General features: G+C 40.2%; 1 protein-coding gene across 2 annotated transcripts in view; it reads left to right on the forward strand.

The window, feature by feature from the left end:
- TPK1 (thiamin pyrophosphokinase 1) overlaps positions 1-25,388 on the forward strand; it is a 314,655-nt gene that overhangs the window by 199,962 nt on the left and 89,305 nt on the right. For both annotated transcript variants that reach the window (XM_050891078.1, XM_050891079.1), the window contains one exon: positions 1,879-2,025. In XM_050891078.1, the coding sequence (XP_050747035.1) occupies positions 1,879-2,025 (147 nt within the window). The remainder of the gene's footprint in view (positions 1-1,878; positions 2,026-25,388) is intronic.

Consider the following 25,388-nt stretch of genomic DNA (forward strand, 5'->3'; position numbering starts at 1 on the left):
CTCTAGATGAGACTTCCTCAGTGGTAGCTTTTTAAAATGCAATTACTGAACAGAACTGATCCACATTATGGAAGTAATAATAATAATACTTTGCACTCAGTGACCTTTTATCTGAGGACCCAAAAGCTCTTAACCAAAGCTTTTAAATACTCCCTTTCTGCTTATAGGAAATGAAGTGTTCAGAGTCTTGATGGAGTGTGAGAGAATTGAGCAGCAGCAGTCCAACTCCATGACCTACTGCAAGCGGTCAGGTGGTGCTCTCTGTGGGTCTGGGACTGGGACAGGAGAGTGCTCCTGTTCCTGTCCCTGACAGCTGGGAGATGTCCCAGTCGCTTGGGGTGGAACCTCCTACTTCAGTAGTACTTTTAATCTTGAGTAGAGCCAGCCTGTGAGTAGGATTGCTTGTACGTTAAAATGCTGTGTGGCAGGAATGAGAACGACATATAATGGCCGTAACCTGAAATTTCCTTTATTTGCTCTGTGAACTGTGAGGATAATACTGAAATGATGTTAAGATCTGGGGATACTAAGGCTCAGTGTCGTTCTTTAGGCCCAGCCGACAACAAAGCACCGCTCAGCCGCTCGCTCACTCCTCCCTCCCTGGCGGGATGGGGAGGAGAAAATATAACAAAAGGCTTGGGAGTCGAGACAGGGACAGGGAGGCATCACTCACCACTTATGGTCACAGGCAAAACAGACGTGATTTGGGGAAAAAAAAGAAATCAGTTTAATTTGTTAACAATCAAATCTGAGTGGGATGATGAGAAATAGAACCACATCTTAAAAACACACCTTCCCCCCACCCCTCCGTTCTTCCTGGGCTCAGCTTTGCTCCCGATTCCTCTACCTCCTCCCCCGCCAGCGGCACAGGGGGGTGGGAATGGGGGTTGCGGTCAGTTCATCACATGTTGTTTCTGCTGCTCCTTCCTCCTTGGGGGAGGACTCCTCACACTCTTCCCCTGCTCCGGCATGGGGTCCCTCTCACAGGGGTCAGCCCTCCATGAGTTTCTCCAACGCAAGTCCTTTCCACAGGCCGCAGTCCTCCACAAACTGCTCCAGCATGGGCTTTCCCACGGAGTCCCGGCCTTCTCCAGGCCCAGCCACCTGCTGAGGTGTGGGGTCCTCCATGGTCTGCAGGGGAATCTCTGCTCAGCCATTAAACCTCCATGGGCTGCAGGGGGACAGCCTGCTGTCTCACCATGGGCTGCAGGGGAATCTCTGCTCCGGCGCACCTCCTCCCTCTCCTTCTTCACTGACCTCGGTGTCTGCGTGGTTGTTTCTCTCACGTCCCACTCCTCTCTTTGCTGTAGCTCCTTTTCCTCTTCCTCCACTCTTCTTCCTCTCTTAGCAATCTTTCCCCTTCTTAAATACGCTATCACAGAAGCGCTACCACCATTGCTGATGGATTCGGCCTTGGCCAGAGGTGGGTCCAAGTTGGAGCCGGGGAAGCTTCTAGCCGCTTCTGACAGGAGCCACCCCTGTAGCCCCTCCCCCGCTACACAAACCCAACACACTCAGATATACCACACTTAGCTGAGGAGCTTAGAAGTGGAGTGATATATCTTAGGCTCTATATATCAGGGCAGACAGATAAGTACCTGCAAAGACTGGCTTGTATTTTAAAAAGAACAGTTATGTCGTTTTTAAAAGTACCACATGCTGGCCATGAATTTACTGAGCTTTAATACTCAGCCTCAGAAATCACATAATGATATTTATCAGTAATGGGAGTAAATAACTGTATTTGACGTTTGCTTTTGTATAGTCAGTAGTTATTTTTCCTTTTCTTTTCCCTAAAGTGATTTTATTGTTGATTTTTAGGGTCTAGAGATCATGCCTGAAAGTTTTCTTGGTGTCTGTTTTTGTTTTATCTTTTAGATCGATGTGATTGTGACTTTAGGCGGACTTGGTGGACGCTTTGACCAAATAATGGCATCAGTGGAAACGCTTTTTCATGCAACAAATATCACTCCTTTTCCAGTGATAGTTATCCAGGAGTGCTCGCTGATTTACCTGCTTCAACCTGTAAGTGTTGTGAAAAGTTACTTCATAACAAAACTGACCTTCCACCCACCCTGACTCTGTAGGTCTTGCACCATTAAATGCTCATTTTCTTAATTGTATTCTGTAGGGTCAGAGCCTAAATATAAAATATATTGCAGGGAAGTGGACAGCAAATGATGGGCTCTGCATTCCTGCCTTGGAAAAGATTGTGTTTAATTTGTTCAGGATAGATTTGTTTAAAAAGGGAGGAACATAGAAATCCAGAAGATACGAAAACTGAATTTGGGTAAATATAGGATTTTGATTATAAATGAAAAAAAAAAATTTAAACTTTTTAATGAGATTGCAGTAAGTTTAAATTTAGCACACAGCCCTTTTGCATATTGAGTAGTGAGAAGGATGTCTGCAGTAAGAGAAACAAAAGAAAGATGTAAGACAAAGATACGAGAGAGTTCCTGACAAACATGTCAGGCAGAGCTCTTATGTGGTCTGAGTGGTGCAGTTCATTATGATGGAAATCCAGCTAGCATCAATGAGGGAATTTATTTAAGATGTGTTATTTTTGTGGTTTTTCAGGTCTGTTATTCCATTTATTGATTCATAAAACAACACAAAAGATCTTGCTGGATTTCTGCTTCTAAGATTTAAATTAAAGGCAAATCTAAGCATCAAAGAGTCTTCTCTAACAGTGATTCATTTATTTGTTTGGAAATATCTTTTCCTAATGTCAGGGTTTCTAGAAGCTTAACTAATTTTCCCATTTTATCTTGGAAACCTTATTTCATTAAAATAAATAACATTCACAGATAAATTTGACAAAACCCTGCACCACACGTGCTTCATTGTCATTTGAGAAAAGCGTTAATAAGATTCTATGAGATTATAGATCTAAATCCACAGGGGCAGATGCTGTATTAACAACTTTGAAGCACTGTGTCTGCAGGAAAGATAGTAGGCACAGGACCTCATTTGCCAGTATGACGAGGAATGACTCTTATCATTAGTTGCACAGCTAAATAGATAGCGGCAGCAGAGTGAGTGGGGGAAGAGGGCTAAAGGATAACTGTGGTTAAAATCTGAAAGTGAGAAGTAACTTGCTTGTGCTTGATCTGTGAGTGCAGTACTTCACTGGCCACTGTAAATTAATTTTAGGATGTTTTTAAGAATATTGAAAAGCTGAAATAAGATGGAGAATTCCCAATTTAGCTTATAAAACACTTACTTGGACTGGAAAGACTTTTAATTCTTTTCATTCATCTTTTTCATAAGTGGCTTTAAAATGCCATGCCTAAGGTTGCTTTCAGAAGAGTCTTCAATGAATAATTAAACCCTTTGCCACTTGAATAAAATTCATGATCTGTGCATTTAAATAGAAATGGGAGATTGCTAATTGTTTGGGCTTGCTGGAAACTTCTTTATGTTCTGTTTTTAATAATGCCGTATGAGAAGCATTTAATACTTTTTTCTTGGTGGGGAGATTCCACAGGATATTATTTTTTTCTGCCATTCCTGGCTGTCTGCATTGCCAGTAGCTGAATTCTGTAACTTCAGGCTGTTTCTAGCGTTCAGAAATAAAGGGCAGATATAGGGGGCAGGCCGTTTAAACAATCTTAATGCTAACTGACACAAAATTGCTTTTCATTGTTGATTTAAACTTGTCAGTGTCAGCATCTTCAGTCAGCTGTCGTGGTACCTCCAGATAATAACATTAATTCTGCATAGTTTAGATAAAAATCAAGTGAGTAGTTTATACACAGAAAGAAACGAGGATCCTAAGCTTGGAAGTACTCTTTTTTTTTTTGTATGGAGTTCAGCATGATATTTTTCTCTTGTAAACAACCACAGTCATGACATTCTCTCTTTTTCCCCTCTCCCCTTTGTAATTTAAAATCAAGGTAGGAGGGAGTTGAACACAGTGGGAGACGCACTGACTTTTTGAAATGCAAGTCTGAAACTGTGCAACAAATGAAGCAAGGTTTTGAGATTCAAATGCTAATGCAAATGATAAAGTTAAGAGCATGTTGCTTTTTCTGTAAAATGTAGATCTGAAACCTTTCTCTCTTGGGGAAGAAGAATCTGATCTTTATTGGATTCTTTGGATAAAATATATAAGCAAAATATAACCATGTTTTTGCTTCAAAATAACATTAGCCCTCCGTTCACTCTAGCGGGAGACTAGTTCTCTACCATGTGTACCTAGGCAGAGGCTAAAATACTTGGATCGAGCAGATGATAAACTGGTAATCCCATAACAGCCCTAGGAAGGATACAAAGGGGAATAACAAGTCAAGCTGTTTAATTTTTAGTTACTAATGCAGAAACTAAGAGTAGGATGGTGTGAGTAGATATCCAAGTACACCATAAAATCTATTAAGTAATTGCTTTGAAAGAGAGTTATTTCACATTATTACAGTGTTGATATAGAGGGGTACAGCAGAAGAAATATATCAATATTTAACACACTTGTAAAGGGTCCATGGTGTTGTGGGAAACAGGCTTATAGACTTGCTACAAATCTTCAGCATGATAGAGGAAGACAGCAACAACAATGCCTGATTTGGAATCCACTGCAGACTACCAAGCAAGGAGGACCAGGTAAACAAAGCCTTTTTTCATCAGCCAATAAAATTATCCAAGTACTGAATATAAGGGTAATTGGCATTTTGAGTACTGAGGCATCTCTTAGGAGACAGACAGACAGTGCAAGTTTTTGAAATCTATTGATAAAAATGTTTTGGCATGGAAAGTGAAGAAAACTACAAGGAATTAAACTATTTTATATTCATTTCTGACCTGTAAGGATGAGCTATGCTGAGAGGTGGAGAAGAGAAGAAAGATGGGAAGAATCACACCCCATAAATACCTGTCTCCATGGTCTCTATGGAGAAATAGAGTGGTAGGCCGAGATCTAGGTATACATTGTAGGTATCTGAATTTAGATAAATGAATTCCAATATAGGTCAAATTACTAAACAAGTATTTAAGAAAAGAAAGCAGTCATGAAATGAGATGCACCTATGGAAGGGCCCAAGCAATGAGAGCATAGTTTGTAACTACAGAAGTTGTAAGTTGGCAGTGAAAGATTTTCTCTCATCTGAATGGGAAAGGAAAACTAATGACAAACAGCCTAAATTTAATGCATCTTTTGCTCAGTCTTCACTAAAGCAAAATATTCCTTTGAGCAGATAACCAATACAGTTAAAATCAGTGCCAAAGTCTGAAGACTTTAAATTGTTTCAGAGAAAAAGCAAATAAGAGATTGAGCTGCCTTATATTTTCCTGACTCCAAGGGTTGTTAGTTTTTCTGTGCCATGCAACACTAATAGGATAGGAGTCAGAAATAGGGAGATAGTGTAAGAATTCCAGGAGGTGATGCTTGCTCTGAAGCATTTTCTAATGTGATGATTGGAATTTAAAAAGAAAAAAGAAAAAAGAAAAAAAAAAGTATCTCTCTCCTGAATAGCCATCATACTTCTTTCTGTATTGGGGGGAGGGAGGAAAGCCTGAATTCTTAATAAGGAGTAATCACTCTTTATAAGCAGGATATTTTATGCAACAGTCCGTACATTTTATGCTTGAAATTTTGGTAATATCAATTACCATTAGAGTATACCCTGGCTGAAGAGCATTAGGCCCTTAGAGTCATGTTTATCATGCTAGCCATGCTCAATATGAATGGCTTAAGGTTTCACATACATACTTTCTCATTTTCTGGTTGTGTGCATCTCAGGAGTACAGAAACATTAGCTTCTGTACACTGAGCATAAATTATCTTTTATCTGTGAGTTTTATGGCAGTTTGTAATGCAAGGTAATAGGATTTATGACCAAGAAATGAGAAGATGTCCAAGAGTTAATGAGGCCTGTCTTTTACATTATACTGAGCAGTTCAGTTTTCCCCACACAGGATTCCAGCCCTGGGATGTAGAGAAGAATTGCTACCTACACATGAAAATGTGTTACAGCAGCATATTTCTGTCAGTTAGCTAACTCTTTTGAAAGAGTGTGTGAATAGTTTGATAAACCTTTTTCTTGCACCCAGCTTTTCTTGTGAGTGCATGCCTACCTTCCCGGTGATGATGAATAATTTAACATCATAGATAGTAGTCCAGCAGCTAAATATGAGCAATAAGCATCAGGAGTCCCATCCTTATTCTTGGCTCTTTAGTACCATTTCATTGAAGAGAAGTAAATTGTATAGTCTTTTGACCTCACAGTCTCCTAGTTTCTAAGTTGCATAAAACCCACATCCTTCTCTGAATGGGTACTGTGAGGCTTGTTTAGTTTTTACAAAACGCCATTACATCCTCAGCTTTGCACCAAGGTGGAACATAGTATTATGGTAATAGTAACAACAGTATTAATAAGGCCGTTAATTAACATAAATATTGCCATACAATAGGCTGTGCAGCTAATTAGCATGGTCCCAATCACAGTTTTCGTGGGAGCCAGCTGTCATTCTCGCAAACAGTGCCTGGGCACAGTTTGGGTTTAGCACAGGCCAGTAACTGCTTACTAAGCATTTGGAGGGTACCACCTTGTCTTGGGGACAAGAGAGAACAGCCATAGGCATATGAGCAGTGCTGTGCCAGTTGGCTTGAGGTCCAGAGAGTATTACCTGAACTGTTTTACAGATGCAGACAGAGTGACTAGGCATGGAGATCTGTTTAGAGCTGGGGACACTGCAACAGATGTAAGTGAGGGAAGGTATAAGACTGGAAACTTTACTGGAGTTTGTTGCTGCAATTCTCTATGCCAATGTTATTTGGTTTACTTTGTGTCCATGCTTGTAGAGTAAAGTTTAATGGGAAATTCAGTGTGTATACCTTCAACTTATGAGTTTTCTTCTGGCAGTCTTCTGGGACTTAGAGGGATGATTATGAACACTTTCTGTGACTTGCCTGATAAGAGGCCACTCACCTTACTAATTAATCATCATACAGCAAGATCTTATTTTCTCTTTCTAATCTTGTTTCTTCTTCTTTCCTTTTTTTTTCCCCTCTGGATTTTTCTTGGATCCCATCAACTGTGTTTTCTCAGTACATCATGATATCTTAATTTTTTAGTTTAGTTTTGTGAAAAATATTCTTGCTTTAACTTAAGCAGCCACTGCTGCCCTGAAGATTTTTCCCAGGATTCGTCTCCTCCCAGCAGTTACAATTCTATGCTATGAAGCATTAATTCATCAATGCCCTTTTGTCATTCTGGCTTCATCTATTCCTCTTGGGTCTCGCAGTATTTCCTCTTGATTCTGTTGTACCAATGACCAGAGTGGCCTCGTCTGTGTAGTGTTGGAAACTATTGGGGTGATGTCTACTGCTGCATGCCTATGTATCACCCTTAAATTATTGCTGAGTTATAACTCTTTGTTCACCTTTATTGTGTTAGCCCAAATTTCCCAAGTCCTACGATTCTGTGCTACCCACTAAGTGACACTGTCTCTCCGAAGGCATCTTATTGCCATGCTTGAGGTGAATTTCACCAAAGTTTTGTAGTAAGAGTTTTCCTCTTTGAGTATTAAATGGATTTCAGTGATAGTTTGGGGGTATGGGATTTTTTCACTCCCTCCTTGGCATTACAGAAATTTCTGTAGGGAAACTAACAGGTATCAGAAGTCTGTAATCTGTGACAGAGCCTCCTCTGGAAAGAAAATGAATGGAAAATATTTTATTGCATACAATTAAAAATATAGCAGGGAAAATCAATATTATTGTTGCTAGACTGAATGTAAATGACAGTAAAAATTGAAGTGATAGTAGGTGATAAATTATTATCTACTACAAAACCAAAAAAAATCAGAATGCTGAGTACTTAATGGTTGACCAAGCCTGAAGGGTTTATAGATTCCTTTAGAGGAGAACTTAAAAATGGTCCTTTCTGCTCAAATCTGAGTACTGGCATTAGTTGAAGTTGCAGAAGGTAAACATCCGTATTCTGGCCTCAGTTATATTTGAAAATATGTTCTCTCTTAAATTCAATCCGTTCATGAAATCGCTTAGGCTTTTCCAGTCCCTTACAGTATCACTGTTAATTCTGTATCTGCCAGGGCAGTGGTGTCAACTGTATGGATTTTCTACGTTTACACTTACTGTTAAAAAAGGATCAGTGCAGAAGAATGATAATGTTTAGTAATATCTGAGTTCTAGGGAAAATGCTGTATTACCCTGATAAACAAGATTTAGCTAGAACTATTCAGCTTTGCCATGGGGAGTGATCTACTTTGCAATCCGAATTTTATTCATGTTGGTAACAGCTGGTTACATTACTTCAGCACTCTCTCTCTGCTGTAACAGAACATCCCTAGAGAAGACAGTGATCAGGGATTGAGTTCTTCAATGTCTTTTAAGACTGTAATGTGTCTGTCACTCTCACGTCAACTGCAACCAAAAATACTTGCCAACAGTGCAGTTGGGCCCAATGACCTTCATGGGAGCATGGACTTCCTACTCCTAATCCTAAACTCAAGATATTTGGAGTGAATGTGTTCCTGTTAAAAGCAAGAAAAGGAATCTGGAAGCTTGTGACTTGGCAGCAGAAGAAAGGCTCCTTCTCCATCCTCAGATCTAAATTTACAGAATTGGTACAGTGCCCTAATAGCCAACGAAAGGGAACAGGCTCCTTCTGGGAGAACCATCTGAGCGTTAGCAGCAGGTGGAAGCAGCAGGTAACAGTGATTGGAGATACCTTTCTGCAGGAGATGGAAGGCACCCATCTGCTGACCAGACATGCTTTCACAGGAGTTGGGTTGCTTGGCAAGGGCCTGGATCCAGGATGTTGCAGAGAGACTGCTAAGGCTCATCTGGCCCTTGGACTGTTACCTCTTGCTGCTCATCTACGTGGACACCAGTGACACTGCCAAGGGAAATCTGAAGTAAATCAAGACAGATTGCAGAGCTCTTTAGGCAAAGGCAAGCCTACATGCAAGTCTAGGTAGTGTTTTCCTTAATCCTGCGAATGAGGGGGAAAAGCTCAGGTAGGTACAGACACAACCTGTGAGTTAACGGCTGGCTATGTAGCTGGTGTCACAAGAAGTGCTTTGGCTTTTATGATCATGGGTTCCTCTGAGGAATGAGAGCTGCTAGTGAGAGACAGGATCCATTTGACAAAGCCGGGAAAGAACATCTTTGCCAACAGGCTGGCCAACCTGATGAGGCAGGTTTTAAACTGGGTTATATCGGAGGATGGTGATGACAGCTTATAGTTACGTGAGGGAGTAGTGGTTAGGGGTGATAAGTTCCAGGGGCAGAGGAACAGAGTGAGAGAGCCCTCAGGAAAGATAAAACACGTCAAAAGAGAACCCATCTCAAATGCCTGTACACAAATGCATGCAGCCTAGGAAACAAACAGGAGGAGCTAGAGCTCCATGTATGGGCACAGAACTGTGAAATCATTGGAATAGCTGAGAAGTGGTGGGGTAGCTTATATGGCTGGACATCTGATAGGGAGATAACAGCTCTTTGGGAAACACAAGCAAGGAAGAAGAGGAGAATGAGGGCCCTTTTTGGGAGTGAGCCGTTCACGGTAGAAGGGATCCTGTGGGAGGCAGCTCTGAATGTCAAAGCAGCAGGTTCAGTGGAGGGTCACCAAGATGGTTGGGGGCTAGAGCATGTGCCCAGTGATAAGAGGCTGAGGATACTGGGCTTCTTCAGCCTGGAGAACAGAAGGCTTTGGGGAGTCCTAATAGCAATCTTCCAGAATCTGTGAGGAGGTTATCAAGAAGATGAAACTAGGCTTATTCCTGAGGTGCACAGCAGAAGAATGAGAGACAGTGGTCCTAAACTGAAACGGGAGATTCTGGGTAACTATAAGGAAAAATTTCTACTATGAAGATAATTACGTACAGGAATAGGTTGCCCAGAGAATCTCCAGCCCTGGCAGTGTTCAAAACCCAGTTGGAAGGCTGCACTCAATGACCTCCCGAGACCCCTTCCCACCTGAGTGATTCTGGGACACCTGTGGAGACGCAGGTAGATTGAACAAGTGTGTTAGAGCCATCATACAAGTATCTGTTGAGAAGAATCTGGAATCTCCTGATACAGAAGACTATGTGGCCATGTTCAGGAATAGTAGTTCTGTCCACTCTGATCTCTGTTCATGTTTTTGTTACCTTACAAGGGGAGATTTTAGTCTCTTGTGTAACCTCTCAGAAAAAATGCTGAAAGGAGAAATGATTGGTGTCTCTAAATACACTGAGTAAATGCCAGGGAGATAAACAGTCTGTTTAAGCTCAAGGCCGATGTTAGAACAAGAGTAAATTCCTTTAAACCAGTGATGGATAAATTTCCATCGGAAATTAGAAAAAAAGTCGCTAATCATTGGTCTGATGGGATTCCACAACAGCTTTCCAAAAGGGAATAATGGGGAGGAGGGGGACAGTTAGAAACAGAGCTCACTATGTTGATTTTATATTCCCAACTATATTCCCAAAAAAAGTGAACATAAAACTTTCAAAAGTTGCCAACATACAACCTTATGTAGGCATTGTGTTTCCAACTGTCCATCATTTTCTGCTTTTTAAACTTGAAGCCTGGCAGGCGCGTTAGTCACTTTGGACCATGAGTCACATGAGCCATGGTGGTCTGTGGCCAGCCTTTCAGCAATGCCAGTTTGCAAACGGTTAGCGTTAGTTCCAGCCCCGGCCATGGAGTCTGTTTCACAAATCTAGTTCCCTTTCCCACAATATCCAGAAATCTGGGCATCACTTTTGTGTATGCCATAAGAAATCACAGATATCCAAAGGTGATTTAGCAGTCAGGGAAGTTTTACTAGTGTGGAAGTGTATACCTTTTGGCTAGTAATGTTACCAGTATGGAATAAATTTAAGCATATGGCAAAGCAGATTAATGAAATCTGAGCATGTGCTTAAGCACTTCATTGAATTGTGGTCTGCAGATGTAAGTGTAGTATCTCATCTGGTGTACAATTCCAAGTTAAGATGTCTCTGCATTTTCCCATCCACATGACAGCCAGTGATGCTTCACAGGGAGTATCTGCATTTCTGTGGCATCAACATCTGTTTCTGAATGGTTAATTTTCATTAAAAGTTCCCATCCATTGTTAATTGAATTATGGCCTTCAATTTCAGCAATGTCAGGTACTTGAGGGAGAAGAAGGAGCTACACCCAGAGGGGAATCCTTTTATTCTGATGAAAGAATGAATTATCAGATTGAATAATAATTAGCTTGCAGAATTGTCTACTAGTAACCACAGTGTTGGCAATGAAATGTGCCCTTGCATTATGAGTCTGAGGTCTTCCTACCTCACAGCAACTTAAAGATTTTTAGATATATGCATCTAAAAGCTGCACTGCAGCAGACATCTCTCCTTAGGCTCTTAATAATGAAGTCACCTTGTTCAGTCCTTTCTCAGCTATCACATTCCTTTTGGGGCAGGGAAGAGAAGCAGCCTCTCTGGTAAAAAAAGGTACATTTTTCTCCTCTTTGTAACCACCAGCAGTTTTTCCTCAACTGGGGGATGCTTCAGAGTGAAGTGAGAGCAGCTGAAGATCTGGAATTAGTCTTCTGTGGCAATGATGCCACAGGCAGAGTCTCATTAGCTGCGAGCTTGGTGAATTTCTTTAAGGAGGAGCTGCCTGTCTCCTTTACGTTAGAGGAACCTGGGAACTGGGAATAAAATTGATAAGGTATTCGCTGTACCCAGACTATCAGCTGAAACTTTAAAGCAATTAAAACAGCACCAAGGGAGGACTCAGTAGGTCTCTGAGGGGCCAATATGTCTCTGTGTGAAGTCCCAGACCCTCCTGTCCATTCAGGATTGCATGGGAGTTATTTCGATTTGTTGTAGGTGTGCAAGCTACTGCATGCAGCCTTAACCCACCCCTGCCTACTGGTTCTTGAAATCCCATGAGGAATGTGGAGAGTCTGGTATATTCCCGTTGTGCGAGATGGGTGGCCACAGGCAGAACTCTTGAGCAGCAGCCTGAGTTATCATAAACAAATCCAGCTACTCCGTTGTGCCAGATGATGTATGCCACAAATGAAGGTATACTTCAGGACCTGTGCAGTTAAAGGAAGTCGCTCATCATCTCTATTACACATATTTTGTCAATTTTCTGTAAGCTCAATAATATCAACTGAATGAATAATGCCATTCAGCCTGTGTCACTTCTTAGTCTTTCATGTGTCTAACTTACGGATCTCCTTTTTTACCTGTTCACAAGCGATCAGTGATACTGCAGAAGCATCAGGGCAACATGTAATCTCCATTATAATTTATGAATAGTAACGCCCTTCATGAATGTCTCTTTTTTATTCTCTTTTGTACTTAAACCTGGTTCCAGATTACTGTACTAAGTGCGTTCTGTGTCTCGTTAGGGAGGTATTACAAAGCTGTTGATCTAGAAAATGGGTTTTCCAGCAATAGTCTAGGAAGTTTTTACATGCTTCCAGTATGGAAGCACATTGAACTGTCAAACATATTCCTAGAAAACTCTTAAGGAGATAAAATACTTAAACATTCATTTTTTTTATTCCAAGTCACCTGGGAAAGTGAATCAGTTTTAGCTATTCAGTGGAGTCTGTTAAGAGGCATTAAATGGTCAGAAATAAGTCAGCACTATGGTGAGCTGCCTGACATTAGTAATTCAATTCAATGCACAATTCAAATGTGCAGCTGAGATGTTCCTCTTCCTAGTTTATGCTCTTTTGTGGCAAGGACAGCAACATTCACAAGCATCAGCCCAAGCCATGGTCTTCAGATAATGAAGCGAATGTAATTGCTCATTTCTGTGGCACTTAGAAACCCATGCATAATGATGTTCAGATCTCTCATCTTGAAAGACAGTAGGAGCTCATGTTTCTGAGACAGGCTGTGGCAACCCCTGCAGTTCAGTGAAACTGACACCCTGCTGGTATCTCCTGGAAGCCCAGAGGCATCTCCTGCTGAGAGCCTGCATCTGGTTGCTCCCATGCAAACTTTGCTTTCAGCTGGGGGAGTGAGAACAAGATCTTCTCTCCTTAAAGTTTGGCAGTGTTTCTCCATGGGACTCTGGAAATGCAGGGTAATTTTAAGGCTACTGTTTTATAATTGGACGCTTTTTCCCATCTGAGGGATAAAAATCCAATGGTGAGTCAGCTAGAGCTTACCTGAAGATGCTTTCTCTTCACTGATTGTTTTGATAATTCCTACTTCATAATCATCTTGGAGAGGGGGAAATGGTGGTGAAGTAAATCTGAAAATAAGCGTACTATTTAGACATGCTTGATACTGGTCTGTACAGTTTATACTAGAGTGTGGTACTGCAGTACCATGATTTCTTTCCTTCAGATTATATACCTAAAATCAGATTATTAGGGCTATGTGTATTCTCAAAATTTTTTATCATGAGGGGTAGCTGACATAGAAAGTCTTTGGTGGAAATAGTTATTTTTAGAAGAATCCATAAGACGACGAATAATAACTTACCTAGCTTTTCATATAGGCTCTGATCTTCCATTAGTGAATCTCAGACTACATCTCATGTCACACTCTTTTAGCTAGATCTCAAGGTATATTACTCTTATATTACAGCGAGAGAGAGACAAAGGCATGAGGAAGTGAAATTATTTGCCCAGGTACCCAGGGAGTCAATACCATATTGGAAATTGAATCCAGTTTTCCAGGTTTCTATTTCCAGTGACCTGTCAGCTGGGACCTTTTGTCCCACTTCTTGGTGCTTATGACTTGATTAGGAGTGACCTTTAGAGATGGTGGAGGTTTTTACTAAAAGTACTTAATCCTTTCAGAAAAGTCACAAAAGCTAACTTTTCTATAGTAGTCGAAAATTCATCATAACTTCCTTAGGAGAAATTGTGAAGAAGGTGGATATGTATAAATTAATTAGTCTCAGTTCTTAAGAAGCATGAGAAAAATCTCACGTCTGGATCTGAGAATGTCATGGCTTAGACTGGCCAAATATATATATGCCAATTATAACAACAGCTGATTGTTTCTAATGAAGAATATATCCAGGAACAAAAAGAAAAGAAGAGCTTGTCAGGATGTGGCAGACAATTATTAGAATTCTACATCTTTTAGCTTTCTGCCCCTGTGCATGAGCGGTGAGTGTTGTGCCATCCAATAAAACATTTTGCATCTCGTCAAAATATTACAAGTTCTATTTTGATTGTCATAACAAAAAGCAGTTCACAGGAGACACAGAGGGTGGATGTTTGTTCCCTCCTGCCTTTTTTAATGTGTTAGAGCTGTGTAAGTTAGAAATGCAGAAGGGAAAATGACTACCGCTATCACAGTCTTTCATAGGCGACTGAGCAAAAGGAAATCCTAGGATATCACATAACAGACCTTGCAGCAAGATCTGTTCTCATTCTGTGACGTTTCTAGGAAATTCATATATCATGTCCCAGTCCAATGAGCTGTCATGAACACAGCCTACTCAAGCATAGCAGTATGTTGCTGCTCCTTTAGTATGTAGTCAGATAAACTTTTGTGGTTGGATGGACAGGCACATTTTCCCCCTTTCGTATCCGAACTAATCTCTAACTGTAGATGTTGTATAAATCCCTAAGCAAGTAATTGATACTTTCCTTTCTCGGAAGAGCTGCTGACCTATATTTTTAGAGAGGCCAAATTTCTTGAAATTAGTTTAAAAATACAGAATTTGAATGCTCATTCACCACAGTTGTATATAACCAGCATACATTTCTTTCTCTTTTTTTTTTCCCTGAAATTAAGATACTGCACAAATAAGTGTCAAATAAAGTATTTGAAGTGTAGTGTTCAGCACGGAGGAAGAGACTGAATACACTATGAGAAAATCAGAATCACGTCTGTCCTTTTATAGAGGGAAGGCAGAGGAGGTTTTTAAGTGTTGGGTTAGATCTGTAGTCTAGGCCAAGTTAGGCAATAACTTTGGAAGTGGAGGGAAAACATTTGCACTTAATACTCTGCAGGAGTGAAATTGGTGAAAAGATGCAAAGAGAAGAGAGAGGCAATGCAGATCTTGCAAATTGTATATGGACTGGAGAGGAGAGTGCTACGAACTTTAGACAGGCTTGAGAAGGAGAGAATGAAATAAATGACATGAAGATCTAACAGTATGGATATGGTAATTATCAACTGGGATAAAAACATGAAGCATTTATTGTCCTATTGTATTGTTTAGGAAAAATGTTAAGAGATGCTCATAATCTGGATCCATGGTAGATTGAAAAGGAGATTGAAGTGAACTCTAAGGTCATAGCAGAACTATCTGTTGCAAGTCTCATCTGTGCCTGATCTTCAGAGGATCCAAGTTGTTCCTTGCACTCTACAGTTGTGGAATTCAGCAGAAGCTGCAGTAACTCCTGAGGTGATCACCAGGGTCTCAGCCATTCCAGTTGTTAACTTCAGAGAAATACTGCCCAATCAGTGTCTGAATGCAGTGAGTTTCCTGTGAAGGTGTGTGACAGTCTCTAGCAGTTGTACGTGCGCGTTGGGTGCACTTTACATATTGTTACCGTAATTGCTCCTCCCTACACACACACTCACACTCATATTCACTCTGCTTGTGGTGTTGACTGCTTCCCCAGGCAGTGTTTATTCATGTAGGGGACAAATTTAGGGGAGAGGATTCTTCTCTGTTTGATTTATTGGGGAAGAAGGGAGTGATTCTTGGAGATTCGTTGCTTTGTTGTTTGGTTTTGATTTTATGTTAAACCAATGCAAATATTCACCAGTACACTTAAAATGCGCTACATTCTGGTAAGATGTCAGTGCATGGATCATGCACCACCCTGTATAAAAACTGTGCTGTCACTGACTATTTCTAATCCAGTATTTGAAAAATCACAGGTAACGTATGCTTGTGTGTAGTAAGTTATTCCTTAGCACCTAGTATGGGTTACATGGGTAACCTGTGTTCAGGAGAAGGTACTTCTTGTTATATTTGTGTCTCCTTTTCTCATTTATTGTATAGGCTTTCACTGAGTGAACACTTGTATACATGCTTACCTCTATTCACCTGCCTAGTCCCAATCAGATTAGTGAAAATAGTTGTTTGAGTCATACAAAATAATCTGGGCCTCTCATTGCAAACTGTGGATGAAAGGAGCAGGACTTTCTCATTAGACCTTCATACATAAGTTGGCACAAAGGGTGCTCTGGGGACCAGGCACTGTGGCAAGTACACAGCTAGTGTGGTAGGTGGAGACAGCCACAAAAAGACTTGGAAGGGAGTCAGAAGCAGAGGGAGGTATGCTGGTAGGATGAGCATTTTTCCTACCTGACCCTTATTTCTGCATCACAAAGCAATGAGTTTCCCAAATCGGATACAAACTCTTCCGTTTCCAAGGACAGAGTGGGTCATGCAAGGCATGCCAGTCTTTGCAAAATGGGCTCTAATTGGCACTAGCCAGAGCCTTAATATTCATTACCTGCAGTTGAGTGGCACTCAAAAAGTCTGACTTCTTTTCTCCATCCTAAGAAATACTGAAAGGAAATAAACAGAATTGCTTCCAGTCTGTTCCTTACAATTGAATGGCCCTGGTCAAAACAAGTAAGGACCAAACAAAGCCAGAGTAAAAGATAGAGCTTCTCGGAAGTAATTTCATCTCTGAGTAGCTGACGTGATTTCTGTGAAGAAGTATCACTTAAACATCATATATCATGTAATAATGAGGATAGTTTATTTTAAAGATTGTAGGTCTGTGTATGTAACTATAAATATATCACAATGATAAAATTAGTCATGTGTGAAAAAGTAAGAGTGTCTGACTGTAGGACTTTTCCCCTTCCAAAACTCCTCAGATTTTTTTCTGCTGTGTGGGTGTGTTCTTACATACCTGAAGAAAATTACATAGTTCTAAAAATTGAGTGTTACCCAATAAAGAACATTTTGCTGAGTTTCATTATAGACCCATAATGTGTTATCAAAAATGGAACATGATTTTTGAAGAGGAAGTTATTAACCATGGTGTTATAACTGTTATGCTCCCAGGAATATGATGGATGGAAAGAATATGCTTATAAGTCATTTGGGGACAGCGTTTTGTGCCACTTTTTTTATTGTTATGGGGGAGGAAAAGCAGTGTAATGGTATCTATTGGAAATTACTTGAAGGCTACTCCATTTGAACTGATTGATGTTTCTGCTGGTTAAAAAGGGTGCTTACATCTTATGATATTAAGACAAATTAGATGAAAACTGAAGAAGTGTTTTAAAATACAGCTTTCATCTAGACAGAAGTACAAAGACAGATCTGTTCTTGTAAACTGTAAAGTAAAAGAGCTAAAACACTCTCAGTCTTCTCCAAATGTCTACCTGTACATGTTTTTTAAAAGGAAAAATGAATATAACATTTGCTTTACAACAGAAATATCCCAAAGACATCTGTCCTAGAAACATATGCACAACTGCAGGATTGTGTGTGCTACCATTTACTTTAGTAGAATTTTAAAAAGATTTAGTTGTGCAGAGTTTAACACTTTTTGGATCTAAGGCATTGCTCGGACTAACAGACTTAGAATCATAGAATGGTTTGGGTTGGAAGCAACCTTAAAGATCATCTTGTTCCAACCCCCTGCCATGGGCAGGGACACCTACCACTAGACCAGGTTGCTCACAGCCCCATCCAACCTGGCCTTGAACACTTCCAGGGATGGGGCATCCACACTTTCTCTGGGCAACCTGGTCCAGTACCTCACCACCCTCACAGTGAAGAACTTCTTCCTTACATCTAATCTAAATCTGCCCTCTTTCAGTTTAAAGCCATTACCCGTTGTCCTATCACTACATGCCCTTGTAAAAAGTCCCTCTCCAGCTTTCTTGTAGGCCCCCTTTAGGTACTGGAAGGCTACTATGAGGTCTCCCTGGAGCCTTCTCTTCTCCAGGTTGAACAATGCCACCTCTCTCAGCCTGTCTTCATAGGAGAGGTGCTCGAGCCATCTGATCATCTTTGTGGCCCTCCTCTGGACTCGCTCGAACAGGTCCACGTCCTTCTTATGTTGGGGGCCCCAGAGCTGAACACAGTACTCATGTACAGTACGTGTTTTATGCATCAGCAGGAAAGTGCATGTGTTTATGAGAAAGGTAATTGGAAAGAGGAGGGAGAATATTTAGCACTCTCTGAACTTTCGTGTCCATGTGAATGAGAAATCTTACACTTCTCTGAGGCACTTGTGTAATTGTGCTGCCCAGAAGAGTACAGTTCTCTGCAGGGGGACAAGACCTCGTTTGCAGGAGTTAATTTTTAAAAAGGTTACCTGAACCTTCCTATCAAACATGGTTCCTGACTCCTCTTTGGTTTAATTTACTATATTAGAAATGCTAGAAATAAACACTTGCATTTCTGTATGTGTGAGTATTGAATGGAGAAAATGAGATTACTGCTATTTTTGAGAATGGATGAGGGTGAAGTTTGACTCCTTATTTCTCTCCTGATTGATATTTATGATGGGTAGGAAATATGGGTGTATTTGTGTACACAGGTAATAAAACCACATGGACTTCTATAATAAAGAATTGAGTTTAAGAGCAATGTGAGTTCATTAGATTACCCAGCCGCATTTTGGGAGGTTACAGGCAGAACACATTCTGGTAGAAAAACATCCTATTAGGCAGCAAACACACACTGTATGTGTCATGCATTCTTATTATTGCTTCCATATTCATTAAAGTTTAAGGCCTTAAAAGACTTGTCAAAATGTTATGCCAAGCTGAGAAACATTGCCTTGATGTGCCTTAGCTTAACAAGTCTTACTGGCATTGCTAGTACTCTGTCTGAGTAGTCAAGAAAAAAACCTACATTTTTCAAGTCGCTTGTATTTTTGTCCTCAATATGCACTTCTCGTTTTTCTTCATTCTTGATATATTTTTCAGAATTTTATACCTTTCTTATGTAACTCGTGTCAAAAATGTGGTGGGTTTTACTTGTATGTATATGTGGTCCTGATTAGGGAAGGTCAAATTAGATCTGAACTTTCTCCAAGTTCTGGGGACATCACATTGGAGGCTTAGTCCAAGGCCATCCCTACTGATCTTTTATTTATGAATAAGAGGACTTTGTGTAGGCTTGAATTCATATGCTTACTGCAGTATGAATAGCTAAATTCAAACATGATGTAACTCATGTTGCTCTCAGGACGTTTTGATGTAGAGGATGCTTAATGTAGAGGACAAACAGAAAAATATTCAGAGGATAAAGAAGGTAAAAATAGAATGGGGAGTGAACAGAGTAAAAAAAAAAAAAAGAAGAAGAAATGAAGGCAGAAAAGAGAGAATAAAGGTGTGGGAAATCTATGCTCTGTGTGCTTGTGTATAAATTATATGCCCGGTAGGATTTGACAGCAGTGCTTAGGAGTTTGGGATGCTTTATACATATGGTATGTTGTAAGTAAGTACCTGCTTCTACCAAACAAACAGTTTGATTGTGGCAGTTCCTTTGTTTCTAAAAAATATAAAGAAACTCTTAAAGGAATTTTGATAGGCTTGAGTCTGAGGTAGAAATGGATGAGGAAAGTGTTTTACAGATAGGACAATGTATCATGCCATTGTGTAAATATCCTGTATGTATAACATTACAATACAAAAATTCTGTTGGATTCTGAAGATCACTGCTCTTATAGCTGTCTACAAATAATTGTATTGGACTAAATGGGAAACCAATGGTTTAGGCAGTTGGTCAATACATCGGAAGTAAGAAAGAAAAAAACGTGGGGGAAACGCAGGGATGGTGGCATTAGAAAACTGAATGCTTCTATTTTTAAACAATGTTGTATGTGTAAGTCATTGTTAACATTTTTTTCAGAAATGTCCCGTGTGACTTACCTGAGCTCCCACTGGGCCTTGGGGAATCTGATGGTGATGTTAGTGAGAGGAGAGGCAGATGTGTACAAAGTGCACTTGAAAACACCGCTCCGAAATTTCACCGATGTGCAGGAGAAATGCTACAGGAGCATGACCTACAACAGACTTTCTTTCCAGTGACAGCTCTGGTCTGTGAGATCTGGAAAAGGGGGCCTTTTGTAATAAGAGCCCCTCCCTCCTCAGGAAAAGTCTTTTCTGTCAGACTTTGCCTGTTCTCTGAAGCATCTTAGACGTAAAATAAATATCAGAACAGTTGGGCATCTTTACACTCTGGTTAGTAAAACTTAATTTAAAAGTAAAAGCTATTTTTACTGGACCCACTGGTGTCAATGACTTGGGAGTACTCAAACGAATTTTTATTATTCTGGAAACAAACTAAAAGCATTAACTTTTGTTTTGTGCTTGTCTCTGCCTAAAGCAAATTTTTATGGTCTAGTTAGGTTCTCTTGAAAACAGGCTTTCGTAAGTAAATACTCATGGATGATTAACCATCCTAAAATAAAACTGTTGTCAGATGTTTAAAATGTGTGGTGCGTGAGGGAGAAGGTATGTATATGTTGACTTGAAAGCTAATTTTTACATTTCAGCACATCTGCAATGGTTAGTAAAACTGAGGCACCTGCAGATGTACTTCCAAGGACTTGAGCTTGGGGAAAGCGTGTCTTTTTAATTTAGTTGGTTCTGGTGTTTGGGAGCAAAAATATTGTGGCATGATGAAGTGATTTCCTAACTTTTGCAGTGTAAAGGAAGGATGTCTTAATCAAAGCAGGTCTTTCAAGACCAAGACTATTTTTAGAAAGTTTAAGTGGAACAGACATCAACTGAATAAATGTCACATGAAGAAACATGGAGAAAAACCTGTAAATGAGTCTACAGAAAATATTTTTATGTGTTCTTTTACTGTACCCATCAATAAAATACCAATATACTGCTGGCTGGTTACTTGTCACTATAAGAAAAAACAATTGGATTTTGGAAATTTATTTTCTTAGAAAGGCATGCGGAAATCTTAGTTTCAGATAAGTATTTCACACACTAATTTGTTTTTTCTCATTGATTCTTATTTCAAGCATAATTTGTACAGCAGTATACAGTCTGTAATTAATGCAGTGGTTGAATTACTTTGTAACTGACAAGAGACGGTCCTTTTTGACCTTCATTTTAATATTGCAAAATTAGGCAAAATGAAACAACTTTTGCAAAAGAATGAATAAAAGATGGTTCGGAAGATGTCGTTTTTCAATAAAATAACAATATTCTGTTTGATGATCCATTAGTCACTGATAGCTGGTCTAATTTTTTGGTGGGAAAAGCAAGTCATTTTTTGTGACCTTTTATTTCTGCTCAACTTATAAGAATCTGTTTTTTTTAATTATTTCTGTCTTCTGCTTTAGAAATATTAGGTCTCACTCAGGAAGATGTGAGAGTTCTAATTGCAAACTTTTTTTTCTCCCTTATATATCCCAATTTCATGACCCTTCATTTTTTTTTACTTCAGAGTAACATGAAAGCACAGACATCTGGGGTGTGGTGAGGGCTGGGGCTCCCTGGGCACCAGGAGGTCTGGGGGCCCTGTCCAGGCAGGGTCTGGCAGCCCAACCCATCCCACCACCCCAGCCAGGTGGCAGCCCCAGCGCCGAGCATCGGGCACCTCCCTCGGGATGGGGACAGGACAGGATGTAGGCCCACGGATGGGCCTGGGAGGGCAGGGCCGTGGGGACCTGGTGACACTGGGGCAGGGGCTGACAGCCCCAGGTCCTGACATGGGGTCCTGGGCCACAGGCAGCATGGGGGGAGCCCCAGGGGGCTGGGCAGGAACAGTCAGGGCTGGCAGTGCCTTAGGGCCCCGACAAGATGATGGGAAGGGGATTTGGTGTTTAAAATCAGTGATGTGTTTATCAGTGAGATCACCTGAGAGGGAGTTCTAGGTGCTTTTAGTAACTGTGTGAGTCAGGCCCTCCCCTCTGCATACACAACTTTTCCATAAAGACCCCCATCCTAGGGTCTGTTTGTTATTGCTGTGTGCTGATAAAATTGTGGCTGGCTCCTTCACTCAGCCTTTCTGGGCACTGGAGAACAGACGAAGTGTTGCATGAGAGGCGGACGTAATATGCAAAAGCTACGTGACTGCTGGTGAGAGATGTTGCATTGCCTTGACAACAAGTACATTTTAAGTCTGATTGACATTTTACTTACTTCCCTTGCATATAGTTTTATGAAACCTGCTGGTTTTCAGACAATGGAAAGAGATTTCCTCAGGAATGGGAGCCCTGGGTCAAAAGAGTTATTTACACAAGGGAGAAAAACTAAGCAGACCCATGCACTGCATGGCAGCGTAAGGTTCATCAGCAGCAGCGTGTTCACGGCATGCAGAGGCAATTACCAATAATCTTGTTTGAATATGAAAATGAATAGAGTCCTTCGTGTTGCTCAGGGTAGGTTTGGGTTTTTTCTTTCTCGTTTTCCAGTGGGTGAGGAAGCTCTCCCCATCAGGCAGGTATTGTGGAGCTGATCTTTAGACAGCTACAGAAAAAGCATCCTGTGGTGCCTTTCTCTGCCTCTGGTTCATAATAGCTAATCTGAAAGCAGGAACGGATTGAATGGGTTACCCACGTACCTGTTGTGCTTGCCAGCTGACTTTCTTATTTATACAGGGATCCCTGTGAGAATTCTCCGAGGGGGGGAAATTTGTGTTTTAAATTAAAAACAATGAGCAACTCTCCTTTAAGCTAGGCAGGGACTGCCAGAAGTAGAAATGTAAATGCCTTTTAAGGATCTAGGATGCATTGATTTCCTCGTTCTCCTTTCAAGTCTCAAGTTTGCTGAAGCCTCTGCAGCGTATTTCGGTAGTGATTCAAATCCATGATTGTTGGATGAATCTGTGGAAGTAAAAAAAAAAAAAATAAAAATCCCATCTTCCAGTCATTGAAATTTATGGTAAAACATTGCCTTGCAATGAAACTGAGATTTGGCCTGTAGCCTGCTGGGTTTTAGTTGTGCCACATAATTACATGCAGTACTGTTCACGCAAACTGAGATTGACTGCATGCCAGTAATTTGCAGAAGTCATTAACGAGGTTTTGGGGGAGATGGTGAAAATTAAACATTATCAGCTGGCTGGCTAATACACATTTACTGCGTACAGTCTAGTCACTGAAACATAGGATCTTTCATTCACAAAGTCAGAACAGATTTGTTCATTTCTGGCTCTGCAGATGGCAGTGTTAAGAAATCATGCATTTTTGGAAATGTCTTGAAATATTTTTGCATGATAATATGAAGGCAGCAGTGAAGAAGAAATTCTTGAGGTGCAATATGAAGATTCTGTTTACCTATGAAGCAGAAAATACTTTAAAAATTTGGGTATGCTTATCTTTAATAAACCCCCGTGGTGCACTCTACCTTTGGCTGCTGTCCAGCTTCTCAGTCGTACAGTCAGCCAGGTTTTTTTTAATGAAAGTCAGAAGCCTTTGTTATGGAAGCAAAAGAAATGGACCCTTATTTCTCTCTTACTGAACGAATAGGTGCCTACAGGAAATAGTTTTTCATCTCTCAGCTGTGTAGATGTGATCAGTTAGTGGCCTGATTTAGGAACAGTATTATCCTCCTGTACTTCACATTACATAAGCCTGTTATATCCTCTGTTTACTGTACAGCCCACATCTGTGTTCAGATTGAGCTTCAATGTACAGTGAACCAGTTCAAGATGTAACCAGATTTTCCTTTTCTTACACAGCATAGCAGCTTATCTTTAACTTAGAACACATTAGAATTTGTCTTTCTAAGCAAGGATTTTTTCCTTTTCATCATGGGAATAGTATTTAAAAATGTGCGTGGTGTGAATGGGATTATAGATATATAGCTGTGTAGGGATCTGTGTCGTACAGTCAGAGGCTTAAGGGCTTGACATTCCATAAGAATTTAAAATCACATTCTAGATATCTTTAGATGTTTAAAATTGCAGGTTAACAGTATTTGCAATTAAAAAAAAAAATCAAAATGTATGTGTAGGTAGTGTACCATTTATCACATGTGTCCATTGCTGGATATAGGTGAAAATGCAGTCTCTGACTCCATGGTGTGGTAAAGTTGTACTAGAAAAGCTCACCTTTGGTTTTAGAGAGATTGTCCTTCGCAGGTTTATCTACACCCAATTTATAGAATGGGCTGTTGAATGTTCAAAACTGTAGAATCCCTTAAAAAAAAACTTAATTCAATGGGTTATAGGAATTTATGCTAAAAAACATCATATGTGGGAACAGTTCTGTATGTCATACCTGCATACACTGTGGAGAGATAAGTGATTCAGCAAAAATGCAATACAATTTCAGGTAATACGTTGCACTAGATGTATTTACCTCTGATCTTGGAATATGGAGAAAGAGGGTAATTATTCACAAAACCCTTCTGCTTTTGGGCAGAGGCAAAAGATGTGTGTAGTGCATGACTGCTTGTGTACACAAACTTTCCAGTAGAAAAGACATTACTAGTTGTCCAGAGGTTTTATATATCAACTGACTTCTAGACTTGCATTACTTTCAGTGATAGTTGGAATAGCTCATAAGAATATATGGTAGGCAGATGTTTACTTGGAGCACTGTCTGATTCTTCTGATTTTAAAAACATAAGCTTTGACTGCTTACACATTTCATTGAACATGCAAATGAGATATATGAAGTCTGAAAATATTTAAATCTTATCTATACACATTATGTCTACTGACACAAAGTACACAAGTACAAAAAAGAAAAAGAGTAGGCATCAAAGCTGTGCCCCAGAGTGCTTGGTATTTAAAACAAAACCTCCAGACTTAGAGTGGATTTAAGGCTACCTCAGCTGCAGATGTCAGGAGACACAATGGCGTTTTTAACTTTACCCGTTAGTAGTTTAAGATGCAATATCCTGAAAGCAAGCTTGCTACTTTGAGCATGAAACTTTAACTACTGACACGTTTCTTTTGGATGTAGCTGCGGTAACTCTAGGTTAGGGGTAATAAGTTTAAGTTTTGTTAGGTCTTGCTCTTTGTTTTCCAGGATAAAAAAGTGAAAAATCTCTGGAGTTTTTAAAATTCTTTGAGAAAATCACTAGCTGCTCTGATGAAAACTGCCTACCGATTACACATTGTGAAGCAAAATTTAAGGATTACACAGTTGATAGCTGCTAAGACAGCAGATGGAAAAGAAAAAGGGCATAAGCAGTGAAGCAGTTAGTAATTTTGACATTAAGAAAAGACGTATGGAATATTAACTCCTTTGCAAAACAGAACCGCCACTAAGTTTATAGCTGGAATTCCCAGATGCCAGTGGGCCCTCAGAGAGAGCTGTCTGTTATGAGTGACATCTAGACTGAAGAGAATCCAGCATCCTAGGAAACTGCAGGGCAGTCTGTGTAATACAGGTCTTATTTCAGTTTCAGCAGCTGCAGCTGTTTAAAAAATGAAAGGAATATTCATACATCCAGCAGATAGGCAAAGAGGCTGTATAAAAGCAGTAAGACAGAGATGTATATTTTATTTTTGTGCACAAGAATCTGGAACACTGACATTTTCCCACTTTGTGTTATATTCATTTACTCTAGAACTA

This window comes from Gymnogyps californianus, chromosome 2 (genome assembly GCF_018139145.2).
Source record: "Gymnogyps californianus isolate 813 chromosome 2, ASM1813914v2, whole genome shotgun sequence".
Lineage (NCBI taxonomy): Eukaryota > Metazoa > Chordata > Aves > Accipitriformes > Cathartidae > Gymnogyps > Gymnogyps californianus.